General features: G+C 34.8%; 2 protein-coding genes across 4 annotated transcripts in view; both read right to left on the reverse strand.

Annotated features, from left to right (window-relative positions):
* LOC140519182 (uncharacterized) overlaps positions 1 to 26,665 on the reverse strand; it is a 237,613-nt gene that overhangs the window by 44,864 nt on the left and 166,084 nt on the right.
* MIS18BP1 (MIS18 binding protein 1) overlaps positions 1 to 26,665 on the reverse strand; it is a 59,914-nt gene that overhangs the window by 1,403 nt on the left and 31,846 nt on the right. For all 3 annotated transcript variants that reach the window (XM_072634697.1, XM_072634695.1, XM_072634696.1), the window contains exons 6-16: positions 26,452 to 26,582; positions 25,809 to 25,896; positions 19,276 to 19,445; positions 16,237 to 16,406; positions 15,178 to 15,280; positions 7,922 to 8,816; positions 7,114 to 7,286; positions 6,405 to 6,565; positions 3,587 to 3,729; positions 2,572 to 2,659; positions 1,321 to 1,372 (exon numbers count right to left, since the gene is read on the reverse strand). In XM_072634697.1, coding sequence (XP_072490798.1) covers positions 1,321 to 1,372; positions 2,572 to 2,659; positions 3,587 to 3,729; positions 6,405 to 6,565; positions 7,114 to 7,286; positions 7,922 to 8,816; positions 15,178 to 15,280; positions 16,237 to 16,406; positions 19,276 to 19,445; positions 25,809 to 25,896; positions 26,452 to 26,582 — 2,174 coding nt within the window. The remainder of the gene's footprint in view (positions 1 to 1,320; positions 1,373 to 2,571; positions 2,660 to 3,586; positions 3,730 to 6,404; positions 6,566 to 7,113; positions 7,287 to 7,921; positions 8,817 to 15,177; positions 15,281 to 16,236; positions 16,407 to 19,275; positions 19,446 to 25,808; positions 25,897 to 26,451; positions 26,583 to 26,665) is intronic.

Raw genomic sequence — 26,665 nt, forward strand, 5'->3', positions numbered from 1 at the left:
GGCCACATGTCTGAATGTCAAACATGTATGCTTGCCAAAAAAGACTATTTTATGGAGAACTCACACAGGGCAAGTGCTCACAGGTGCTCAGAAGAAGCGATTCGAGGATATTCTCAAGGTCTCTCCCATGATTGTGTGACATGGGAAACACTGGCACAGGACTGCTCAGCATGCTGTGCCCTCATTAGAGAAGGTTCTGTGCTCTATGAGGGAAGCAGGATTGCAGCAGCTCAAAAGAAATGTAAGATGTGAAAATTCAGAGAATCCACCCCAAACGTTCACATGGATTATTTGTGCCCAATCTGTGGTAGAGTATTCTGAGCTCATATTGGTCTGATCTGCCACAGTCAGATGCACTGTAACTTGACTGTAATATAGTGATATCATTTTGGTCCTCTTTGAGAACGAAGGACAGCTATTTTACCATGAAATCCACATTTTTCTCACCATCTTTTCCACAAGAATAATAGCATGAGAAACTCTCAAATGTTTTGCAGAAATCTAGGTAAACTATAAGATTCCTTCAATAGCCCAGAGACTAGTAACAACTCTCAAAAAAATCCAATAAGGTTAAGTTGTTATGCAAGCTCTTGGTGATTATCACTTTCTAGGTATATACTAATCATTCCTTTAATAATGCAGTCTAAAATTTTGCCAGGAATCCATACCAAACTTACTAACTGGTCTACAGTTTGTAGCCTCCATTCCCTTCCTTTTTGAAAAGTAGGACTTCTGTTCTTCTCAAATTCTGTTGTACCTATTTCTCCATCATTTTTCAAAAGTAACTAATTCAAGAGGCACATTTTCAAGTTTTTTCACTATTTTGAGATGCAATTCATCTGGGTTTTAAGATTTCAAGTCATCAAGGATAACTAGATGCTCTCATACTATGTCCCTACTTATTTTAAATATCAACTCCCTATCACTCATTTTTTTTCTGTCCTTTTCAATCTAAAGGTCATTCTCCTTGTCAGGGAAAACAGAAGCAAAGTAAAAGGTAAGTGATTTTCATCCTTTATCAATATTCATTCCATCAACCCTGAGCAGTGGTCCTATCCCTATTTTTTAAATTCTCATTTTTTCCCAACATGTGTGAAAACAAACCAAAAACTCCTTCATATTTTTAATCTTATTCTGAGCTTGGCCTGCTTGACATTCTTTTCGCAAGCCCATTTCTCAAGCATGGTAAGATGCCACTCAAGTATATGTGCCTTAAGCATATTTATTTTAAAGGCTATTAAAACCTGAAGGGAAGGGGGCACTAGACTAAGTGCTACTTTAGTCCTTCTTTCACACAACATTGTATGAAATGTTACTGACCTTTGTTAAACGGAACTCTTCTAGATGTTGGAGTTGTAAAATCAGATCCAACCTAAAAAGAATTACAAAACTTCAGAATTGGATAGGACCATAGAGGCCCTTTAACCCAACTTATACCCAAACAGTTAACAGCTTCTACCACATATCCAACCAATGGTTTTTTTTTTGCATATAGACCATTAGTGAATGGGGAACCTGCTATGTACTGAGGCAGCCTATTCAACTTTTTATTTTATTTTTAACAGTTTTCTCTGTTAGTAATTGGTTTACATCTTAATAATACAGTATACTTTGCTAAATTTACTATGATAAACATAATATAAATATGATAAACATAATATAAACATAATATAAAGGTAATTATACTGACACTCATTAACTTATAGTAGTTTTCTGAATGTGTTAACTGCTCAGTCCACTAAATTAACTGGTGTCTTAGAAAAGTTAATTCAGCTTCAATATATTAACTTCATTTACTAGGAACTTGCTGAATTTATTATTTTAATGATTGTTTGAATAAAAAGAGTAAATAAGTCTCAAATAAAGGACCAATATCTTAAGAGTAAAAAGCTGCTGGTATAGAGCACTACACTGGAGATTAGCTCTTCCAATTTTTAGGTTTATCAAATATATTTGTAAGAGATGGGAAAATGGAATCTAAGGCATCAAGGTTTAGCAGACTTTCAGTAATTATAAGACATTTTAGGTAAAATAAAGTCTAAAAGTAGTCTGTTGTAGTTCTAGAATGACAACATCTTACAACTTGAAAAGCCCTTTGAGATCAATGAGGCCAAACCTTCCATTTTATATGAGAAAGCAACAGTCAGAAAGTGATTTGCCAAGTTGGTGGTAGACTGCAGGTCACACTGACAGTCAATAGCAAAGCCAGGCCTAAGGCCTTACCTAACTTCCATTTTAGTGTCTTCTCTATTATGTATCACATTAATTCTCAGCTTAAGCGAACAGCATCTATATTTTTTCCTTATCAAAAAACAAAAGTTTTCATTTTTCATAGGAAAAAAGTAAAAAAGGATTTTAGAAAAATCTGAGTTTGGAGTCTTAAAGTATGACTATGGCTTTCTTTTTTAATATGCTAAAGAAGCTCAACCGGTCTCAAATTGGCTTCAAAACCAACTATGCCAGAATGTCACTTATGGTCACAAGAAAGCTGGGCTCTCTGAATTCCATAGCATATAAGACATGATGAATGAATGAAAATAGAAAATTAATAATAAGAATAAAAAATGTTACCAGTTTCTTCTTGACATTGGCCCACACCATACCACCATGACTTTTATTCTCCTTTTGCATTTGAAACACATATTTATCACAATCTTTCCTGCAAAATACAAATTAGCATTTCAAATGAACACAGATAATCCATGAGGTACAGAGAAACTGTTAAATTGACATGAATTTTAAATTGTTTTCAGCCTAGGGAAAAATTTTCTCCTTATTTTTACAAAAGCAAAGTAAAAACATGAAGGTTAATTTTTTTTTGAGAAAGGAGCTGTACACAGAGTCCATAAATCAAATGTCTAACTCAGATTCTTAAAAGTACCAACTTGCACTTAGACTTGCAAAAGCAACTTTTAGGAAATGACAATGTCCTTTGAACTCTCAAAAGTACTAATCGTTCAATAAGCCTTTATCAAGTTTATAATATATGCTGTACCATAATATACACTGTACCAGGTGCTGGGGGCATTAGTGGGCTGCAGGCTCAGTGAATTCACCAATGTAACATGGTTACCAAAAAGTTAATGCAATCTTATACTCTTATTAATAAAAACATAACATCCAGAACAAGGGATGTGATAGTCCCCCTATGCTCTGAACTGATCAGTCAATAGCTGGAATAGTGTGTTCAATTTTGGATGCTAGTTTCACAAGTTATATTAAAAAACATGAGGGTCTGTTAAGGAAGACAACTCTAGTGACTACAGGTCTTGACATTAAAAAAAAATTTACTTTCCACCATGACTAGAAGATATACCTAAGCAAATAACATAGGTACCTAGTGAAGCAAAACTGGTCAAAGAAACACTGGTATTACAACAACAAAAAAAGTGCTCTAGTGATTAGGTCAAATGTGGGAGACAGAAATCTTATTTCCTGACCTATCTTGTCAACTAACCTATGTCTCTATGTAGTTAAATTATTGAAATTGTCTATAGAAGAAAGAGGAGCCTTGTTTGTTCTATTTTATTTTTCTTTGAAAGTTTTAAAAGACACATTCCTTACTCCCTATACAAATATATATTACCTGTTTATAGATTCCAGCATACCAGGACTGACATGTTGACACTGGGGGGTTTTTGCCAAAGGATAAATAACTGAAGAAGGAGTTGTTGGATCTCTGTCCATATGTGGGAAATCATCATCCTGACTGACTTCGAAATTTGGTAACTAGAAAAGAAAATGATAAGGACTCATACATACCTTTCTTATTACCTTAGTATATTTATAAAGAACTAATGGCAAGTACACATATGATCAGAAAAAAAAGTGTGCCTTGGTCACATAGTGAGAATAAGAGACAATGGAAGGATGGCCCCAAACAACTTTGGAAGACTTGAGAATTCTGAACAACCATGACTCCAGAGGAGCCGTTAACAGTAAAAAATACTGCCCAGCTCTTGACAGGGAGGCAATGGACTAATATGCAGAATCTGACATGCATTTTTGGACATGGCCAATATGGACATTTGTTTTGCCTGTTTATTTGTGAAAAAGATTACAAAGAGTAGGAGGGGAAAAAAGTGTCTGATAATTAAAAACAAAATTCAGAATAGCCCAAGTATTGCCCTAGCATCTATGAAACATTAAAATACCTAGAAAAATGGTTTCCAATTTGTAGGATGCATTTATGGCCTAGGGAGGTAGGTTAGGAGTAAGAATTACTATACGGGGTATAGATCATTAAGTAACAATGTAATAAATATGGAAAACAAACCTTCTATAAACTGAATCTAAATTACCTGGGTAGTGGTGTGTGTGTATGTAAATGAGGACAACCTGTAACTTCATTGGTATATGGAACTCTCAACCATGCAGATGAGTACCTGTACTGAAACTCAGTCTGAGGAGTGCTGCCCAGGGCACTAAAAACATTAAAAGAGTTGCTGGGGGTCCCACAGTCAGTGTGAGTCAGAGGCAGGCTGTACCCAGGCCTTCCTCACATTAGAGCTGGCCCTTTACCCACTATGTCATGCTGCCTCCTGTCTGCAGATGTTAGTTTTCAAACTTATGTAGATGCTATTGTGATTGTAAAACATAAACCATCTAAAAGTTACTGAATTCATAATAGTTTTTCATTAGATATTTTCAATTACTTGATGCTAATAGTACAATTATTATCATGTGGGGATTCCTGAAATGTTTTGATGTTAAAAGGGGCATCCTCACACACAAGGATTGGGTGTCAACTGGGTTTCCAACATGCCTGATACATCCACAATGAATTTATGAAAAGCCATGAAGACAACATATAGCTTGGAATGAATGAAGGCAGGAGGGCTGATGAGATCACCAAGCAGAGAGAAGAAGGCCCAGGACAGAATCTTGAGAGATGCCTATGATTAGAGGGTACAACCTGCATGAGGATCTAACAAATGAGACTAAGAAGAAATGGTCAGATAGGTAGGAAGAGAACCAGGAGAAGGGGAGAGTGGTTTCCTGAAAACCTAGAGAAGAGAGTATCAAGGAGAAAGTGATCAACAGCCTCAAAAGCTACAGAGAGGTCAAGGAGATTGAGGACTGGGCAAAGGCCACTGGATTTGGCAATTAAGAGATCATTAGTAACTTTGGGGAGAGCAGTTTTGGTGGAATGATAAGGTTGGAAGACAGCAAGAGGAGTCACTTATTGTAGACAGTCTTTTCAAGTTTAACTACAAAGGGCAGAAGATATATAGGACAGATAGTAGGGGGCGAAAGGGGGACAGAAAGCTGTTCTGCAAAACTAACGAACCTCTGAACTGAATCTGAGGGTATATACACTGGTTCACATCTAAAGTGTCTCACCTCAAGCATGTACTTCTAATGTGTATAAATATATGCTCTCTGGAACATTGTAGTTTCTAGTGAAAAGGATATATTACATTCTGGTTAAAAAGTGCTCAAGGAAAATTAGCACAAGTGATAGATTTATATTTAAAAAAAATAATTATTGAGGAATCAATTATTTAGGTTAATTTTTCCAACCTGTAGGTTTATTCAAAAGAATGCATGCATTTCTATAAGTCAAATACATATAAGGTTGAGGACTCTGATTAGGAATTTGTTTTGTGGCTAAGAGAAATCATCTCTGGGTCAAAATCTAGGAAGAGAAAAAGGGAGATTCTTTTCTCTTCAAGCTTGAAAATTTCCCACAGGAACACAGGAAATCATCAGACTCAATGTCACTTTTTTATTTCACTATCTTCTGCCTTTAGTATTAGCTCCTCTTGATGAGTCATGGCACATGTCAGGGAAAGGATAATTGGTAACAAAAAGTGTACACCAGAGGGTGCAACCCAAGGAAGCACAATATTGGTGAAAGAGAATTATTAGTGTCTCTGGAAGGACAGTCTAAAAACTGCCTCTGAGCCCAAGGTAGGAGGAAAAGGTTGCGTGTGTGTGTGTGTGTATTCTCACACATGTGTATAAAGATTTACAGTCACAGATGATAGTAACATTAGTCCTTCTATTTAATTACTTTCAGTTCCTAATTAGATGCTCACTAGCAAGCCATGGTAGTGATGGCCTTCAATAATCTATGTTAGCTATGTCTCCTGCTTATTTGAAACCCCAGTCCAGTGGTTGGCAAAGTGTAAGCCAAATCTGACTAGTTGTCTATTTTTGTACAGCTTGCAAGTTAAGAATGGTTTTTACATGTTAAAAACCAAGTTTTGTTGTATTTAAAAGTGTAAAAGCCATTTTTAGCTAGCTGGCCATACAGAAACAGGCTGCAGTCCAGATTTAGTCCTTGGGCAGAGTTTGTCAACCCCTGCTCTTGCCTAAATAGTGTCAAATGCTAAGTGTATACAAAAATGAAAGTTTAAAAAGTCATTTAAAATGCCATCTTCCCAGTTTAAAATCATTACCTGTATTCTTCGATTATGCAAAGGTGATCCACTGAACATATCATCGTGATCATCCTTAGGTAGTTGTTCTAGGAAATCTCTCATCTGCTGTTTTCGTTTTAGAGTTCCCACTCTGGCAGTTATTCTTACAGGTTGGTTTGTATCAGTATCAATTCCTGTGCCTTAGATTCATGCAAAGGTTTTGGTAAGAATTAAATCCGTCATGCTATGTGGTCGGGAAAGTTAGTAATTTTAATAAAATCTAAAGTTTGCACACACATACAGTAAACTCAGTTTCTGATGACTCACTGCTTTCTTAAATCCATTACTCTCTAAGACTGGCATTCTACTAATGGTGTGGCCTGCAGTTAGGGAGTTGAAAGGCAGAAAAGAAGGACTGTGTAAGATATTAGTAAAGATGTAGATATCAGCAAGAAATATATATACACCTGGAGCTAAGAAAAGTCTTATAGAGAAAACTCAAACTAAACTAGGTTTTAAAAAGCAACATGGAGACTAGATACTCTCTAAAGTCTCTACCAGTTACAAAATTCAAAGATTTCCAGAAAATGTTTTAGCTTTAAGTGGGAATAAGGAAACCAAGAGTTATCGAAAGAAGCAAAATATGTATTTAGACAGTTTTCAAATAACTCAAACTCATAGCTGTGTAATGGCTACCCTATGTAATCTTTGTGACCAAGTAAACTCTACTACTGGATTGTAAGGTTACCATTGGAGACTTTGGGCCTGGGTACCATTTTCTTGATGGCACGTTTCCGAGAGCCTCTTCCTTGGGGCTCTTCCAAACGTTTCTTTGGGAATTCTTCAGCAGTCCGAGGACCCATAGCAGTGGCTACATTCAACCAGAAACCATGCTTTTGTTTTGGTACAGAGGACAAAGCCCTATGGAAGTTCAAAATCATATATGCTTTTTAAATCAAGAATGTTAAAGTAGCCAGAGTTCAAATAAGTGAAGATGACTGAGAACTATCAAAACTTGGAAGAATTACGTCAGTTTTCTAAATCCTATTTATCTACTTACAAATTATATAAAGAGTTGATTCTCTCCCTTTTGTAAAAATGCCTCAAGAAAGCAATTACACCCTCTTCCTTAACTAACTACGTTCCACTTAATCAATTCTTTTTGTGTTTTCTGTGATGGCAAAAGGAACTAACTAGTTATGCTTCCTTATAATAATCCTGTTCATACATAGAACCATTTATTAAACTTCCATTTTCTTTTCTATTGGATATTTTAAGATCTTCACACATCCAATAACCCAACACATTAAGTAGCTTTGCAGTCCTTCCAAAGCTATCTTTCTCTGCCCAGAACAAGGCACAGTACTCTAAATAAATATCTAGCTATTATTGTATGAAGAGTTAGCTCCAGATTCCAATCTACTACAGATGAATTTCACTATTAGGCTTTCTTTCACTCTATTACTTTTTAATTTAAAGAACCAACATTTTAGGGAAAAGGTTCAATAAAAATTTAAAGAAATGAAAAAAGTAAAGTATTAAATAATACTACTTACCCTTGAAACTTCTGTAATTCTTTCTCAGTCCAGTTATCCTCTTTAATTAAATCTGGAAAACACTCTAAAGGCTGATCCTTTGTTTTTCTAGATCCCATCCCCTCTGCTGATGAAAACTTTCTCCTGTTACGAATCTTGTGAACGGTTTTGTTAGAGGAGGTAGCTTTCCTTGTCTTGGGGTGAAAATCTTTATCGCTCTCTTCACTTTCATGTTCTAATGTCACTGGGCTTTTCCTAGTATCTTTCCTTTTGCATTTTGACTGAGTAACTACAGTTTCCTTGGTATCCTTCTGCCTTGTTTTCATGCCATGTTGAGCCTTCTTTCTGGATTCCTCTTCTGTTTCACTTTCTTGACTGGAGATCTCCGTCATCTTGGTTTGAGTTTTGTGGGGCAAAATATTTCCAGAAGGTTCAATGCTCTTTAGTCTTAATGGCCTTTTTATCTTTCTTTCAGAGTCAGAAGAGGAACTTTGCTCCTTTGGAGGTGATGGCATTTTAATTTTCTGATTGATGGTGACTGAAGCATATATGCCAGTATCTTCCTCATCCTCACTTTTTTGTACTAAGCCACTTCCAAATGTCTTTTCCAAAGATCTTAATAATTTGTTGTTTTTATTTTTCCTCAAATAAGATTTGTTGCCTCCAAGTTCTACTTTATGGTTTGGCAAAACAAGGTCTGAGAATTTTTTTATGGTGCTAGTGGACAAATTATGATCTTTACATTTTTGCTCCAGTGTTTTTCTAGAATTCATTGGTGTTAACATGACAGTAAGTTTTTTTCTATTATTCATACATTCCACTTTTTCTATATCTGAAAGAAATTCTTCCCTTGAAGACTGTGTATCACTGGATTCAATCAACTCTTGAGTGATGTCTTTAGCTACATTCTTTCTTACTTTAAAAAAAAAATTAGTCACTCATATATATACATTTATACATGCAATCTAAATTTAAAAAAACACAAGTTTTATGTATTTCATAGCTAATAAATAAAAAAATACATGAACCTTAAGAGGAAGTATATGGTCCACCATTTGAAAGTAATGCTATTCAAAAAAACGTGATGTTGAGCACTTGATGACAATACCCCAAAAAGGAAATTTTTTCTAATAAAATTAGACATCTAATAGATCTTAAGTCTATACTGATCGGTACTAATGAATGAATGAATAAAAAACACTTATTAAGCATGTCCACTTTGTACAAAGCACTATACCAATCACAGGTGAAAGAAACTGAAGGCAGTTTCTTTTCTCAAAGAACTCACACTCTAAAAGGGGTAGATAAGCACAGAGAGCATGGGTGTGAGATGACTATGATAGGATGGTATCTAAAAAGTAAATTAAGGGGGAAGAAATAAGAATACACTGGGAGAAGGGGGAAGGGAGAGGTAGAATGGGGGTAAATTATCTCACATAAAAGAGGCACAAAAGAGCTTTTACAATGGAGAGGAAAATGGAGGATGGCACTTGAATTTTATTCTCATTGGAACTGGCTCAAAAAGAGCATAACACACACACGCTCAGGTATAGAAATCGGTGGGAGGAAGGCTGATAGAACAGGGGGCAGACTGGAAGGGGCAGTAGTCAGAAACAAAACACTTTTGGGGATAGGCTGAAAGGAGACAGAGTAGGATAAGCAGAGGGAAAAATAGAATGGAGGGAATTACAGTTAGTAATCATAACTATGAAAATACTTTTTATGGTAAGTTTCTCTGATAAAGGTCTCCATTTCTCATATATATATAGAGAGAGAACTGAGTCAAATTTTAAGAATACAAGTCATTCCCCAATTGATAAATGATCAAAAGATATGAACAGGCAGTTTTCAGACAAAGTAATCAAAACTATTATATGGGAAAAATACTTTAAATCACTATTGATTAGAGAAATGCAAATTAAAACAACTCTAAACTACTATTCCACACCTATCTGATTGGCTAACATGATAGAAAAGGAAAATGACAAATGTTTGAGGGGATGTGGATAATTAGAGGAACTAATGCACTGTGGATTTAATTTGATTAAATTGATTTAGTTCTAGAGAGCAATTTAGAACTATTCCCAAAGGACTATAAAATTGTATTTACCCTTCAACCAAGCAATACTGCTACAAGGTCTCTACAAGGGAGGGGGGACAAGAACCTATTTTGTACAAAAATTTATGGTAGCTTTCGTGGTAGCTAAGAATTGGAAATGGGGGAGGGGGCAATGCTCATCAATCAGGGAATGACTAAACCAGTTGTGGTATGTGACCATGATGGAATATTATTGTGCTATTAAGAAATTACAAGCAGGAAGATTTCAGAAAAACCTGGAAAGACTTTCATCAACTGATGCAGAGTGAAGTGAGCAGAATCAGGAGAACACGATATACAGTAACAGCAATACTGCAGTAACAGCAATACTGTACAATCAACTGTGAATGACTCAGCTAATCTCAGCAATACAATGATGCAAGACAATTCCAAAGAAGTTATGATGAAAAATGCCATCCACCTCCAGAGAAAGAACTGATGGAGTCTGAATGCAAACAAGCATATTTTTTTTTAATTTTTATTTTTTAATGTTTAACAATCACTGCCATACAATTGAGATTTTATCCCCCCCACCTACCCCCCACTACCCCCCTCCCTCCCCACGACTGCATACAATTCTGTATAGATTCTACATATACTTTCCTATTGAGTATATTTTCACTATAGTCATGCTATGTAGTCAGACTAAAATAAATGAAAGAAATCGTGTAACAAATCAGAACATGATACACAAACACATACACATACACAAACATGATCTGCTACATTTTGTGAGTGACTTCCATATTTCTTTCTCTGAGTGTGGAAGGCATTTTGCCTAAACAAGCATGTTTTTAAAAAAATTTATTTTTCATTTGGTTTTCCTTTCTTTGGTCTGTGTTTTTTGTTCACATGACTAATACGGAAATATTTTTGCATTACTGTACATGTATAATCTATATTAAATGGCTTGCCTTCTCAATGAGGAGATGGGGAGGGAAGGAAAGAGAATTTGTAACTCAAAAATTTTAAAAAAGGAGTGTTACGAATTGTTTTTACATGCAATTGGGGAAAAAAATATTAAACAAAACCAAGAGGTTTGGCTGTTGCCTTATGCATGGCTACTAACCAGGTAAAAGAATGCTTTTTTGTTAAGAATTGACATTTTTAATAGCAGTGAACTTCATCTGGGTCACATCCTATAAGCTCTCTGTGCCAGAGAAGCAAACCAGCAGGTTTGAATATCCTCTGCAAATAAGTCCTCAGTATCTAAACAGTTGAAATTTGAGCAATTTCAATTTCATAACGCCTATCTCCAACCAGAAACCAGCATCTTTGACAATGAGAAAGGCCACAAAATATCATTCCAGATTTCCCTGATGTTCCTAGTGCTACATATATAGAAAGCGGCTCCATTTATAAGGACTTTGAGCTGCCTGAGACAGGGGTATACACTCTTGAGTGCTGTTGTACAAAGCCCACAAAGCACGTCTGGGGTAAGGATGCTTTTTTGCTACATTAATCACAGAAGCACTTTCCACAGTAGTGAGATTAATGCTTTCTAGTCACGGATTAAACTTGATGTCATGCTTGGCATACATCTTAGAGATGTTTCACCTACAGGCAGAATGTAAACTCTTTTGGGTCATGGAAGGTTGGTTTGTTTGGTTTTTGCCCCCAATTTTTGAATTAAACTAAACTGAAGGAAGACACAGAATGCATGCTTAATTAAACTGTAGATGGTGCAAAGCTGTAAAGTCAATCTGGTGGATAGCAGTCAGGATCCAAACAGACCTCAAGAGGCTAAGACAGGCCAAATGTAATGCAACTTAAGATGCACTTAGAGAGAAAATCTAATGCAATTTAAGAAAAAAATGAGAAGTCCTATACTTGGGCTGCAAAAAATTGTCCTCATAAGCAGAAGGTAGGTAAGGTAGGAGTAGAAAACAGCTTATTTAATGTGGCAGCCAAAAAGGCTAACTCAAGCTTAGGCTGTATTTGGGGAAGCTTCAGTTCTAGAAAAAGCAAGTTACAGTTCCTGCTGTATTCTGCCATCATCAAATCTCATCTGCAGTTTGATGCCTATTCAGTTCTTGATGGCATACTTGAAGATGCATATAATGACTAGTTCTGGGACCCACTGTGATTGAGGCCAAAGGAACTGCTGAAGGCCACCAGTGCTAAGGGACAATGTACAGTCCGCTGGGTGAGAGTGCACCAGTTTCCTAGCATTGAAACGAAAGCTCCTCTGCCTGGTCCAGGGCTGCTACAGTAGACCTGTTTCCTACTTGTCCTCATACAAATATATCTTCTTAATTAATGTATAATGCTACTTCCCATCCTTCTTCTTTACTTATTCCCCACTAAATATTTCAGTCATGGATCCCATGCCACCAAGTCTTAGTAAGACCTATGAATGAGGTCTGATTTGCTTCATTTCATTAGGATGTCCATTTTACTTTGCATAGTCCTCATACTATGTGTACTTATGTGTAAAAATGTGAGATTGAAACTTTTTTTTTTTTTACTGGTTCTTTTCTTGAATTTTGAGTTCTATGACTTTCTGAATATTTTGACTGGTATTCTGTCTGGATTGAAGTAATTCTCTACCTAAGTACAAAGCATCTAGCTTGGCAGCTATAAAGAGGGAGGCTTCTCTCAAATTCTTTTTCATTTTAAAGCCTTTTTAAAAAAAAAATTAGATTTACAAGACTGGGAAAATCTGGGTGGGTTATTTTTTTTTAAATCAACCCTCATTAGGTAAACTATGTAACTAGCCAAGAAGTCCTTCATTCTTATATTTTAAACTGTAGTGAACAAATCAAAATTTTCTACTCAGATATCATATTCCTAACTAACTGTTCACAAATCTGCCTCTTTTTTCTGAAATCCTTAACTTATTGTCAGTGGTGATGAAAAGCCCCTAAGGCGCTGACTTTCTTGCCAAATACTTTGTAATCTTCAGATATGCTCTCTAAATTCCTTCTGGTAGTATGGTTTATGCCTATGCGAATGACCAGAAGTGGATAAAAATCATGCAGTGACAAGTCTTGGAAATTTCTCATTCACATGCTGTATATACACTCTGGGAAGACCTCTCTGTTATTAATGTTCACTTGACAAACAACTGCCTCAGTATTTCTGAGCAGGGATTCCATCATCTACCAGCAATTCTTGTGTCTTCTTGATGATTCTCTCAATAGCATATTCTTTGGAGGACACTCTTGTTCTCCTTCCCTACAATCATTTGATGTGTATGCTCAGTGAAGATTAACTGGCTTTAATGTTAGACAAACATATAAAGAAAGTAAATCTATTTTCTCACTATTAATGTACACCAAAGATATTTCTAAAGGGTTTTTGGATCATCTGTCCTTGCTGCACTACTGAGGACTACATAAACTAATTGTTATGTTAAGAGTGGGTTTGCTACATCCCTACCAAACGACAAGTTTAGGATAACAGTCTATACCCTAATGCTTTTTTAAACAAGCCTTTAACTTTTTAAAAAGTGTTGGCACTATTATTTAAGAGTCTTGCAGCTCTAAATTAGTGAAAATAAATTTAATTTCTCTGTACCTCCATGTATGCCCATGAAATAATAAGTGAAGTGAGCAACACAGGAATATTTATTTTATTATATCTTACAGTCAAAGAGTGGAAATCAAATTTAGTAATCTATCAATATGAAATTCAGAGGACCATAAGAAAAAGAAGAAACTTTCAAGTAATGAATTCACTATGCATCATTATGCTGTGCCTCCTTTTATTTCTTTATATGAAACATAAAAAGTACTTCTACATATTATGTGAAAAGGAATTTTATTGACAAAAGTAAAATGTAGTTTATACATGGCCAGACTGTTTGGACAATACTGAGGGATAATAAGAAATAAAGCCACTAAAGTTTATTTCAAAGAACAAGTAACTACATTTGTACAAGCTCTTGATTCTGAAAATACATATCATCAAGTTACATAGTAACTTTTCTTTTTGTCTAGAAATCACGGTTGATACTATAAGATAAAATCAATTATTTAGACTATATGAAATTAGCATTAATTAAATCAATGAAGGTGGAATTAAAAGAAAAACTACAGAAGAGGAAAAATATTGTCCATCAACAACACTGATAAAAGTCTGCTATCCAAATGTCAAGACCCCACACCAAGATCACTCCTCTCTTTTATTACTATTAGGAGACACCTTGTTTTCCAGAGTAAAAGCCCATCAAGCAAGTTGTGCCCTGAGCTTGGCATAACAACAGTCCTTTGCACTAACCTTCTGGATGAACTGTGCTGCAGCTAAATGAAAGAACTGGCTCAAACCAGGTCCCACATGGTCCCTGAGCTCAGATAAGCACCTCTAGGAATCACATTCTGGTCATAAAGCCTTGCTATGAATAGATTTTTTTATCATTGGGCAAACTGGTCTCATTGTTGCCATTACACCTCATTGATTGGTTCATTGTCTAGCCACAAATACATCTATCAAGGCTTAGCCTTGCTCCACTGGGTCTCTTGATCCTAGAACAGACAGTGGCACATGTGTTTCCACTACTGGAAACATACTGGAAGTAATAAACAGCAACAAAGGTCCAACATATGCCAAAATATTCATAAAAGCACTCTTTATGGTAGGAAAGAATTAGAAACAAGTTAGGTTTTCATCTACTGGGGAATGGCAAAGGAATGAATGGCTAATGGAATATTATGTAGTAAGAAATAACAAATATGAGGAATTCAGAGAAGCATGGAAAGATTTGCATGAACTGTGCAGAGAGAAATAAGCCAAGCTAATAATATATTAGTACATGATGTAATAATATAAATATAACATTTAAAACAATGTAAATGAAAACATCATACCAAAAGCAAATAAAATTCTGAATAACCAAAAAACTAATCGAAATCCCAGAAAAAATGATAATGAAATATACCCCTTCTCCATTTTCACAGCAGAGAGGTGGGGGACTACTATGAAAGAATACTGTATATATTGTAAATACAGTCACTATATCAGATGTTTTTAATTAAGTGGGTTTTTTTTTTTTGTTACAAGGAAGGGTTCGATCTGGAAGAGAGAGCTGAAATAGCTATGATATAAAATCCCTACAGCATTTCAGGAATAATTTTGGCCTAGACAATTTAAAAATGGGCACTTTCCAGATCTATAGATTTAAAATATATAGCAAGCAAAATACAAAGGTTCATTTAAAAAATACCAGGGGACATTTTACCTCTCTTTAGACTTTTAAATACTGTTTCATTTGTTTTAGCTTCATGATTTTTGGTTTTCTTTGGAGAAGTCATCTGCTTACTTTCATTTTTTGAAGTTGATTCCTTAAAAACAAAATTGATAGAAATAACTTTCTATCATTAACATTATCCACCCTAAACAGGAAGCTCAGAGTTTAAAAATTATGTATATGGCATAGAAATTGGCAGATTGCTACAGGCTGATGTCATACTGTCTCCCCGTCAATATGGCTTGTTGGAAGCAAACAAAAAAAAATAATTTTCTAGCCTCTCCTGTCCCTTGGAATCTTCTATCTCTGAAACAGCTTCTCTTTTATCTCCTGCTTTACAAGTTGCCCACTCTAAGTTGCCTCCCTTTGTGGAAGAATTGATGAGGTGGAAGTAAAGCCAGCTGATCACATGGCCCCTCAAATCCCCGAGGGCAGGGGTTTTTAACATGGGGTCCATGAACTTGTTTCTAAAAGTATTTTGATAAGTCAATTTCAAGATAATTGCTTTACTTTATAACACTACCTGGGTATTTTATCATATGCATTTTAAAACATTCTAAGTGATCTTCTATAAGTTTTACCAGATTATCAAAGTGGTCCATGACACACAAAAGATTAAGAACCCCTGTCCTCAGGCTGTGCCCTGAGGCCACCTGTCATCTAACCCCAGCTTCATTTTATTGAGTCACAAAAGGTGGAAATAAACAGCCAGACACTGCTAAGGTCAGTGAACCACCATTACAGGGGTTAACACTCTGATACCTGTTACAGTAAACCCTGTGAAACTTTACCTTAATAATGTTTTTAGGTGAGGCTATGCCTAATAAATATGAAAAATTTTTTCAGTACATATATTAACTGAGTTTCTCTGGCTGAAATTTAAAATGTATAAAAAAATAGTACATGGAAACTCCATAGTATGCTTCATCCTGACAATCTCCTATCTTTAAAATAGTCAAACATGGACAAAAAGTACTAAGTATTCAACTGAAGTCAGATGTCTATTTTACTCATGTGAAGATCAAACAATAATGTATGAAAAAAAATTACCTCTTTAAGTAGGCAGTTTTTTCTTCCAGGTTGGGAAGTGACATTCATTTGATTATCACAATGATTTTGTTCACCACAATGCAATTTAAAAGGTATTTTATGATGCTGATCAGCATGAAACACATTTAATTCTGTAGCTCTATGTAAAGCATTACAGTCAATAGATATTTCTATGAGGACAGAGATGAATATTTTGTTAGCAAAAAGATTTTTAATGTATAATGCTTCCTAATAGAAGACATGTCAAATGAATACATTTTGTAAATCAATTATTATTGAATAAAAGTACTCCACTGGAGAAAAAGGGAAGTTCATTTATTCCTAATAAATTGTAAGATACCATGCTTTACAACTTCTTAGACAACTTATCTTATGGGACAGGTTCTGTCTATATCATTCTTTTTCAAAACACCAAGGAAAAGGGGACACTTTCATGCACTGAGAGTTACGAATCTGTAACCTTCTTCCTCAGATTGAATGGCATATTGTTCAAAGTGGAGGATTGAATCAATGTCCTCATTTTTAAAGTGAGGTCAATAATAAACTAATCATCCTTCCCCTCTGGGTTGTTATGAGGAGCAAATGGTAAAAAAGCACATATTATAACTTAGAAAGTACCACACAAATGTAATACGTCTGCAATAATTTAATAAAAAGCTAATAAATCTAACTCTATTTCCCCCATATTGCTATTTGTACATGGAATACTTATTTTAAAATCTGTTCATTTTGTTGTCTAGTACAATAGTAAATTGTTAATAAAATCAAACATGAATATTAAGTTTACTTAAACATGGAATTGTACTTTCTGGAAATGTAAGAGATATATTAAAGGAAACACCTCTCATAATAATTATGAAAACCTATACACTAAGAAACTGCTCAAAGAATATGATTCAAGAGCTGGCAACCAAAGAATAAAACAGGAATATGACAAAATATTGGTCAAATGTTACAAAAATGTCTTAATAAACACTGCTAGCAGGATAAAAACAACATTTATAGGCCTCACACAGTCAAACTACAGGTACATTAAACTGGAGTCAAGTGGTTAAAAAGAAAGTGATCAAGGAATTTGGAGAGGTAAAAACATATTTTCCCATTGTAAGACATTAGACTGGTACGAAATTAAGATCCAGAGGAGAAATTTAAAATGTAATGAACAATCTCAAGTTTAGTTAAATTGCAGTATTTTCCAAGACACTTAAAGCTTGTCACCAAATGGATTATCTCTATGTTATAAAAGGAGGAGAAAAATTTTTTAAGATCTGATTTCTTTTCTGTAAGGTTTAAATTTCTACCTTTCATATATTGTTACCCAACCCTCACTACTGGGGATACGAAGAAATTTTCTTCCCATGTCATTTTTTTCCCTTGGTAGCGGGAATGAGAAACTATTTTCTTTTTTGAAAAGAGTAATGCCAATAACTATTTTCTTTTTTGAAAAGAGTAATGCCATTATCTGTAGGAGTTAACACATCAAACCCCTATTTTTTGGGTATCCTTTAATCTAATCCCTGTGTAAAGATAAGCAAAAGGTAAATAAAAGTCCAACCTGTCTCAGACCACCAAGAAAAACAAAAGATAAAAAAGTCTCTATCCTTAGCCTGAAACATAAGAAATTGCACCCAAAGTCAGCAACTGATCAGTTGGGAACCAAATATAACTATGTTTCCTTTAGTACCTACAGAAGTAGATACTATACAAGAATCTACAGAAAATAGTTCACACTCAAAAATTCTCTTGCCTACAAAAACTCCCTTCTCTATGTGGTACCCAAAACTTCTGACTTCTTTGGCTTGTAATATTAGACAAAATAAGGGTTTTAGTTCCATGACATCATGCAAAAATCTTTCTTCTCAGCCTGATAACAGGCTGGGGCATTCAGAGATGGACAACATGATGTGAGTATCTAAATCCTAGACTTCCCAGCCACTTTCTGTGACTTTTCCTAATATCTGAGATTTTCAGCTCCATTCACCAAAGAATGACAAATTCAGTCAGTGGCAACACCATAATTTAAAATTTCTCCTTTCTTTCAGCTGTATTTCAGGTTTCTTAAAGCAGCTGATCTCTAAATGAGAGCTGATAATGAGGTCATCTCACTAACAAGGGCAAGACTCTAGATGATATTGGAAAGATGATATTTCATGCTTAGAGTAGAAGAAAGTAGACTAGTGTTATAACTACAATTTATCACTCCACTCTCATCAGAAGGCAGAAGCGTTCAGGTTGTGCCAAAAGCCTGTTATCTCTAATGTAGATAAATTAGGAGGAAGCCTGGGAGTAGATAAAGGCTTGATGGACAACCAAGTGGATGCAAATTGTTTCTTTTCTATCCTGCAAGGAATGAAGTACATTTGTCTTAGAGAAAGAAGCCTTTGCTTGCAGTATGACTGCTGATTCAAAATAAGGAGATAGGATGTCAAGAGGGAGAATTATGCAGGGAAATAAACAACCTTTTTCCACCTATAAGTGATAATAGGACATATACTAAGAAATGCTATCATGGTCAATAGCAGCTGCCCTGAACCTTTAAAGGTTTGGTAGGACAAATAATTTTAGTAAATTTTTTTTAGACCAAACGAGGTCAAATTATGTTCTTAATTACTATTTAAAAGAAAATCGGTTTTCTCTTTTTTAATAGGTATGAATCATTTTGATGGCTCTGATATAAATATGGATCAGTTTCTAGGGTTTAAGTGTCCAAAATACCTTTCTTTGTTCTAGATAATCTATTATATTTACATGCTCTGTTGGAATTAGGATTAGCTGGTTTATCTATTGAACTACCTGGCATTCATTATCTAATATAGATCAGAAAAAAAATTATGATCCTGATTTGTAAAGGGTTCTAGGGCTTACTATGTCATTTCTTTATCAGTAAAATGATTTTCAAAAATAGGATAAATTATCCTAGTAAATGCAATGTTTCAAAAAACTTCCATATTATGTACTTTAAGTATAAGAAAATAATAGATTTAATCAATAGTTCAATTTTTCTTGTCAATTTAAACATATAAGAAAAAACAAGCATACCAGGGTTTTCAGAAACATAGTAAGTAGTATTTTTAGTTCTGGCACGTCTGGAGACCATTTCTCCTCCAGTTTCTTCTGATTTTTCACTTTTTTTCATCCTTGTTTCAAAGACAGATTTATCTGTTTCTTGTTGATCTAATTTGCATTTTTTTTCCTTCTTAGTAAGTGTCCTTTAAACAATTAAAAAATTTATAGATTAAATACTTTCCACAGTTAACATTCAAATTTTCTCTCTATTATTGAGTTTTTAAAAGAATAAAATAGTAACTCAGTCATAATTATTGTACAATAAAACTATCCAAGAACATAATAAGGAAGATAAAATAGAAATTCTTATATAAGAAAATATATTCATCATCATAGGTATCACTGAGACTTAGTAGAATAAAATTTATGACTGTAAAATTTATGGCTTATGGCTGCAAAAGAATATGCATTGTTCAGAATGAAAACAAATCAAAAAAGAAGACTATAGTACTGCACATTAATGCATTATGCAAGGACATGCAGGAATAAGAGAGGGGAAAGATAGTAGAGAGGAAAAAAAGATGATAGATTTTGTGTGAAAATTGGAGGGAAAAAGAGAAGGGATATTGTCATATTAGCGTGCTACAGAACACTGGACAGACAGAGGAAAGAGATTATGAGTTCAAAAAACAGACTACAAGCTTGCCATGGGGCATGACAAGTAGTGATGCTTTGGTTGTGAATCTTCTATGGTTTTCCCTCTTGTCAAAACCAGAGCAGTTACTACATTTCTTAACTGGTCTTAAGTATATTTTAATCTTTCCATAAGTAGAAAAATTAATATGGGAACTGAAGGAAGAAGTTATCGACTCTATTTCAAGTACATGGGATAATGTAAGTAAGGACAGTCAGATGTAATTTGATCTGTATCCTCAATTTTAGAGTGTACAAAGAGAAAGAATAGTTAGGTTTAAAAAAACCTAAAATTTTATAGAAACTGGTCCAAATGAGACAGGAAGCTATTAGGAATGAAAATCTGAAGACACTAACAGAAACAACTGAGAGTAAGAAAGAAAAAGGGGAGATATCTAAGGCACAAGAAATTGAGCTACTGATTCAGATTTTTAAAAAGATTGGTACGGAGGATGAAAGCAATGACAGATAGTGCACAAGAAACAATGCCTGATGCCCTGGTTGAGGAACAGAAGATGAGATCAGACTAGCAGCCGGAGCACAGTGCATAGTCTCATCAGCCCTGCTCAAGATATAACAGGGAACAGAAGAGCCTCATGTCTCAGACACAGCAGGAGAAAGGATTAGGGTAGCATGTGAAAAGCAAATCACTTAGGGCTTTCCCAGAAGGCCTTCTACCAGCACCATCAACATCTAGGTGGGACTTACCAAGATCAGAGAAAAGGACAAAGCAAAATACAGGTTAGGAACAATGCAAGGAGAAAGAAAGAGAGAAGGGGAAGGTTAGTATGTAAGCCAAGTCATCAGAAGACTGAGCCAAAGAGGAATTCCTGTAGGAGGTGGAGCCACCATACATGGGACCAAATAGGGAGTTGACCACATCATCCAGAAGTATGGAAGGTAGCAAGGTCTAAGTTATTAGCACACAGCCCTAATCCAGAAAATTATATTTGAAGGTATCAGTAAAAGGAAGAAAACACTAAACACAATAAAAAAAAATCTTGATCAGAGAGAAGTCCAAGAGGTAAATTCAAAAGAATTCCACATACAAGTCAAAATAGAGTCTCAGAGAAAAGAATGTCCTGACAACAAAAACTATAAAAGTACCTTGAGGAAATGAAATAAGAAATATAAAATGAAACGTTAAAGGAAAGAACAAGTAGGAAAAAAGGAACAGCAAGCAAAATTAATAGCTTAAAACAGATTGTGGCAAGCCTTCCCTAAAAATTGAACTCCCTGAAACTTAGAAAGGACTAAAGACAAAGTAATAACTCATTGAGACAATGAGAAATATTAAAGCAAAATGAAACAGGTAGAAAAGAAAAAACAAAAGAGAAAGCAAAGTACATAGTACCAAAAACAACAGATCTAGAAAGCAGGTCAAGAGAGATAATCTTATAATTATCAGATTACCTGAAAATCATGACAAAACCAAAACAAAAGCTAGATATCACATTTAAAGAAATCATAAAAAACTGCCCACCCCAAAATAGGAGATGTCCAATTAGTGAATGTCTAAACAAATTATGGTAAATGTAATGGAATATTATTATACTATAAGAAATGACGGTCATATGAAAAAATGCTTTAAATTATTATTAGAGAAATGCAAATTAAAACAATTCTGAGATACTACCTCATACCTATCAGATTGGCTAAATGACAGAAAAGGAATACAACAAATGTTGGAGGGGATGTGGAAAAATTGTGACACTATTATACTGTTGGTTGGGTTGTGAACTGATCCAGCCATTTTGGAGAGTAATTTGAAACTATGCCCAAAAGTGTATAAAACTGTACATACCCTTTTACCTATCAATACCACCGTTAGGTCTGTGTCCCAAAGACATTAAAAAAAAACCAAACAGAAATATACAAAAATATTTATGGTGTTTATTTTTGTGGTGGCAAAAAATTAGAAACTGAGGGGATGCCCATCAACTGGGGAATGGCTGAACATATTGTGGTATATGATCGTAATGGAATATTACTGTGCTATAAGAAGTGATGATCAGAATGGAAAGATTTACATGAACTGAAACAAAGTGAAGTGAGCACTGTACATGGTAACAGCAATATTGTACAATGATCAACTGTGCATGACTTAGTTGTTTTCAACGATACAATAATAAGACAACTCTAAAGGACTTCTGATAAAAAAATACTGTCCACCTGCAGAGAAAGAACTGACGGATGAAAGAACTCAATCTGGATGCAGATTGAGGCATACTTTTTAAACTTTCTTTTTTTGCCTCTGTTTTCTTTTGCAACATGGCGAATATGGAAATATATTTTACATGATTGCACAAGTATAATCTATATCAAATTGCTTGTCTTCTTAAAAAGGGAAGACAGGAGGGACAGAGGGAGGGAATTTAGAACTCAACATTTTTTAAAAAAAGAATGTTAAAAATTGTTTTTACGTGTAATTGAGAAAAACCCAAAATAGTAATTTTTTAAAATGATGAATCTCAGGGGAGATTTTTATGGACGGATTCAGAGTGAAATGATTAGAACCAAAAGAATAATTTATATAATAACAACATTGCAAAGAAAAACAATTTTGAAGGGCTTAAGAATTTTGATCAACGTCATGCCCAATGACAATTCAAGAGGACTGATAATGAAGCAGGATTCACTGTGATGGGTCCAAGATGCAGAATAAGACAGTTTTTTGTACATGGCTAATGAAAGAACTTATTTTTCTTGACTATGCATATGCATATGTGTTATAAGGGATTTTTCCTTCCCTTTTTTTCCTTTTCTTTTTTTAAAGGGGGGTGGCATGGACAAAGGGCTAGGCATTGAGTAGCACAAAAGAATGAAAGAAAGAAAGAGAAAGAAAGAAATAAGTAAATATAAAATGTAAACACAAAAAAAAGATTCCTGTCAGGAATCCTTTAGTTCAGAATGATGAGTTCAAGGCTGATGATAAGGCCACAAAAAGGCCTCAGCTATGTCAGGAAAAAAAGACAGATCAAGGAATGGAATCTGACAGGTAAAATGATGGTGACAATGGACAACAATGAGAAGGTAAAACTGCTCAGTTCTTATTTTGCTTATGGGACAATAAACCCTAATGAGAGATGGTGAAAGACCTTGAGATAATGCCATATCAATCGACAAGCATTTTATCTATTCTATGCCATGCATGTTTGGTGGGATGAGGGATGTTTAACCTAAGGAAGAAAAGACCTAGGGGCTAAAGTGGCACAACATGATAGCTGTCTTCAAATACTTATAAGGGCTGTCACGTGAAAGGACTGTTCTGCTTGGCCCCTAAGGCGGAGAACTAGCAGTTAAGGGGGTAGGGCTGAAGTTTCAAAGATGCAAATTTATGCTGAATGTCAAAAGATTCCTAACAAACAGGAGAAGGCAAGAGGAGAGTGTACTGCCGCAGGAGTACAGGTTTTCCCCACGTTGGATCTTTTGAAGCAAAGACTGGATTAGCACTTGTGAGGGATGTTGCAGAGAGGACATAATTTGGGCTAAGATGGCCTCTCAGAGTTCATATTTCTGTAATGGTGTAGCTCACAAGTAGGATATCTCATGTATCTTTCCTCACCTCTATGTCATTTGAAATCATCATCAATGACTGAGATGAAGAGTAGAATTTGGAGATTAGTAAATCTCTACACTGGAGTCAGTACTCAATATTTTGTCAGGCTGCAACCCTGGGCCAAGTCAAATAAGATTAATTTTAATACAGATAAATATAAAGTCCTATAGTTGGTTTCAAAAAAATTTACATCACAAATATAAGGTGAAGGTATGACTAAACAACAATTTCTGTGAAACCATACTTGGGAATGTTAGCGGATTCTAGACTTAATATGAATCAATGGTATGATATAGTAGCCTAAAAAAATCTGTTACCCTGGTCTACATTAAGTGGCATAGTGTCAAAATCAGGATCAAGCAGCCATTCCCTAATTGACAAATGCTCAAAGGATATGAACAGGCAGTTTTCAGAGGAAAAAATTAAAGCTATTTATAGTCATATGAAAAAATGCTCTAAATCACTATTGATTACGACATGCAAAGTAAAACAACTGAGGTACCACATCACATCTATCAGATTGGCTAACATAACAAAAACAGGAAGATGATAAAGGCTGGAGAAGATATGGGAGAGTTAGAACATTAATTCAATGTTGGTGGAGCTGAGTTGATCCAACCACTATGGAGAGCAATTTGGAACTATGCTCAAAGGGTTACAAAAATGTGCATACCCTCTGACCCAGCAATATCGCTTCTAGGGTTGCATCCCAAAGAGATCATAAAAATGGGAAAAGGTCTCAGATGTAAAAAAATATTTATAGCAGCTCTCTCTGTGGTGCTCATCAATTGGGGAACGGCTGAACAATTTGTGATATATGAATGTAATGAAATACTATTGTGCTATAAGAAATGACAAACAGGCAGACTCCAGAAAAACCTGGACAGACTTGTATGAACTGATGCTGAGTGAAATGAGCAGAACCAGGAGAACATCATACACAGTAACAGCCATAGTGTGTGAGGATTGTTTCTGACAGACTTAGCCCTTCATAGCAATGCAAGGACCTAAAACATTCCCAAAGGACTCTTGAGGTAAAATGCTATCCATATCCTGATAAAAAACTGTGGAATAAGAATGCAGAATGAAGTAGACTATTTTCTCTTGTGTTACATTTTGTTTTTTTCTCATGATTTCTCCTTTTTGTTTAAATTCTTCTATGCAACATGACTAATGTGAAAATGTTTAATAAGAATGTATGTGTAGAACACATATGAGATTGCATGTTGTCTCAGGGAGGGAAGAAGGGAAGAAAATTTAAAACTTAAGGAAGTGATTATTGAAAACTGAAAACAAATAAATTAAATTTTTTTTTTTTTAAAAAAAAGAAGAATGAGGGAGGTGACAGTTCTTCTATATTCTAAACTGACCATACAATGTCTTAATCATTGTGTTTAGTTCTGGATGCCACATTTTGGAAGGTGGAAGGAGTAGAGAGGAGGAAGACCAGGATGGAGAAGAGACTAAAGTCTGCAAGACATTACAGGATTGGTCAAAAGAGTAGAGATTATTTTCCCTGGAGAAGAGAAGACCTGGGAGAGATGAAGGGCATGACAGTTGTCTGTAATCCTGAAAGAGCTAAAATGTAGATGAAAGGATTCTCCTTGGCCCTAGAATGCAGATCTAGGAGCAAAAGACAAGAGAGAAGTATACAGAAAGAGAGACATTAGCTTGAGAAAAGGCAAAATTTTTAGCAAACAATCCCAAAGTGGGAATAGCCTGCCTTGGGAGGTTACCAGAGCATCACCAGAGCTCTTCAAAGAGCTAACAATTTCTTGAATGTTGTCAAGGGGTATGCTTATGTGTTGGATTAGATTAGACGGTCTCTGAAAGCCTTTCAAATAAGATCTTGTGATTTTATAACATAGGCAAAAGTGGTAAATGGCTGAGTGTTCATCTAAAGACGGCCAAATTTTGTCAAATTCTAGAGAGCACTGAAATTCTTGGCATATGAGAGCATGTTTGAGAATAAGGAGAATGGGGAGAGATAAAGGGGAATTTTAAGCAATGTAAAAACAGGAGAGCAATAAACATTTATTTTTTAAACTATCCAGAAGAAAAAAGTTCAAAAAAGGAGACAAACAGGAATTCTGTTGCTACAATGTAGGTATCTCGTGCTTAAAATTAACACTTAAAATTAAAATTGTATGCATCATTAATTCATGGTTTCATATACAATCCTCTTTTTTGTTCTTTGTCTATCCAAGTGAGTATATTTGTTGATAATTTTAAATTAATAAGAAAAAGGAAAAGAATAAAACAAAAAAAGAATAAGCAGAGTTATATTTTACATTAAGAAAAACACTGTACGTACCTTAATTCTTGTAACAAATCATCAACATATTGATTCCACTTTTTTGGAAATCCAAATATAAACTTCCTGGTAAAACTAGCTGGAAACCCTTTTTGAAATAGAGAAATGGTAACACTGAAGTTAGTACTTTTCTCAGAGACATAAAATTTTGGAGCAAAGTATCTAATTAATTATAAACAATAGAACTGCAACTTCTGAATTTCAGAGAAATGTTTCACTAATGTTTGATTATGTCACTAACGCAATTTATATTTTCAGCTTAATTAACTGGCCTACTGGAAAAAGAGAAAATATTTTACTCCTGTTCCCAAACTTTTCAATTAAATTTAATTCAGTAAGGATTTCTTAAGAAGCTCATGTGCATTTTTGCCTAAATAGGTATGAAGGGTGAAAATGAAAACAATGCTTGTTTTGAAGGGGTTTATAATCTAGTAGCGGGAACAGGACATGCACATAATATAAGTATAATACAAAGGCAGTGACTTCAATCTTAATGTGCTAGATTATTTTTCTATTTCACTACTAAGTTCATTATTTGAACTTATCAAAAAGTAATAAGTCATCAAAACTAGAGATATATAGTCAGTTTACTATTGCTTAAAAATTAAAAATGATGAAAAATAAATTTTACTCAAGTTTTTACCTGCTTCCTTCATGGAAATTGTATCTATTGTTCCTTTTAGTACATAGATATTGCCTGATATAGTCCTAAGTCTATTGTAGTCAAGACGTTCAACAATTGCATTACTATGCCAGTATAAGTCAGGAGTATCTCTAGAGAAAAGATGATTAAGATTTCTCAGTAAATATATCTTCAAATATTCATATTCAAGATTTACATAAAGTCATCATCTACA

Source organism: Notamacropus eugenii, chromosome 1 (genome assembly GCF_028372415.1).
Source record: "Notamacropus eugenii isolate mMacEug1 chromosome 1, mMacEug1.pri_v2, whole genome shotgun sequence".
NCBI classification, from domain to species: domain Eukaryota; kingdom Metazoa; phylum Chordata; class Mammalia; order Diprotodontia; family Macropodidae; genus Notamacropus; species Notamacropus eugenii.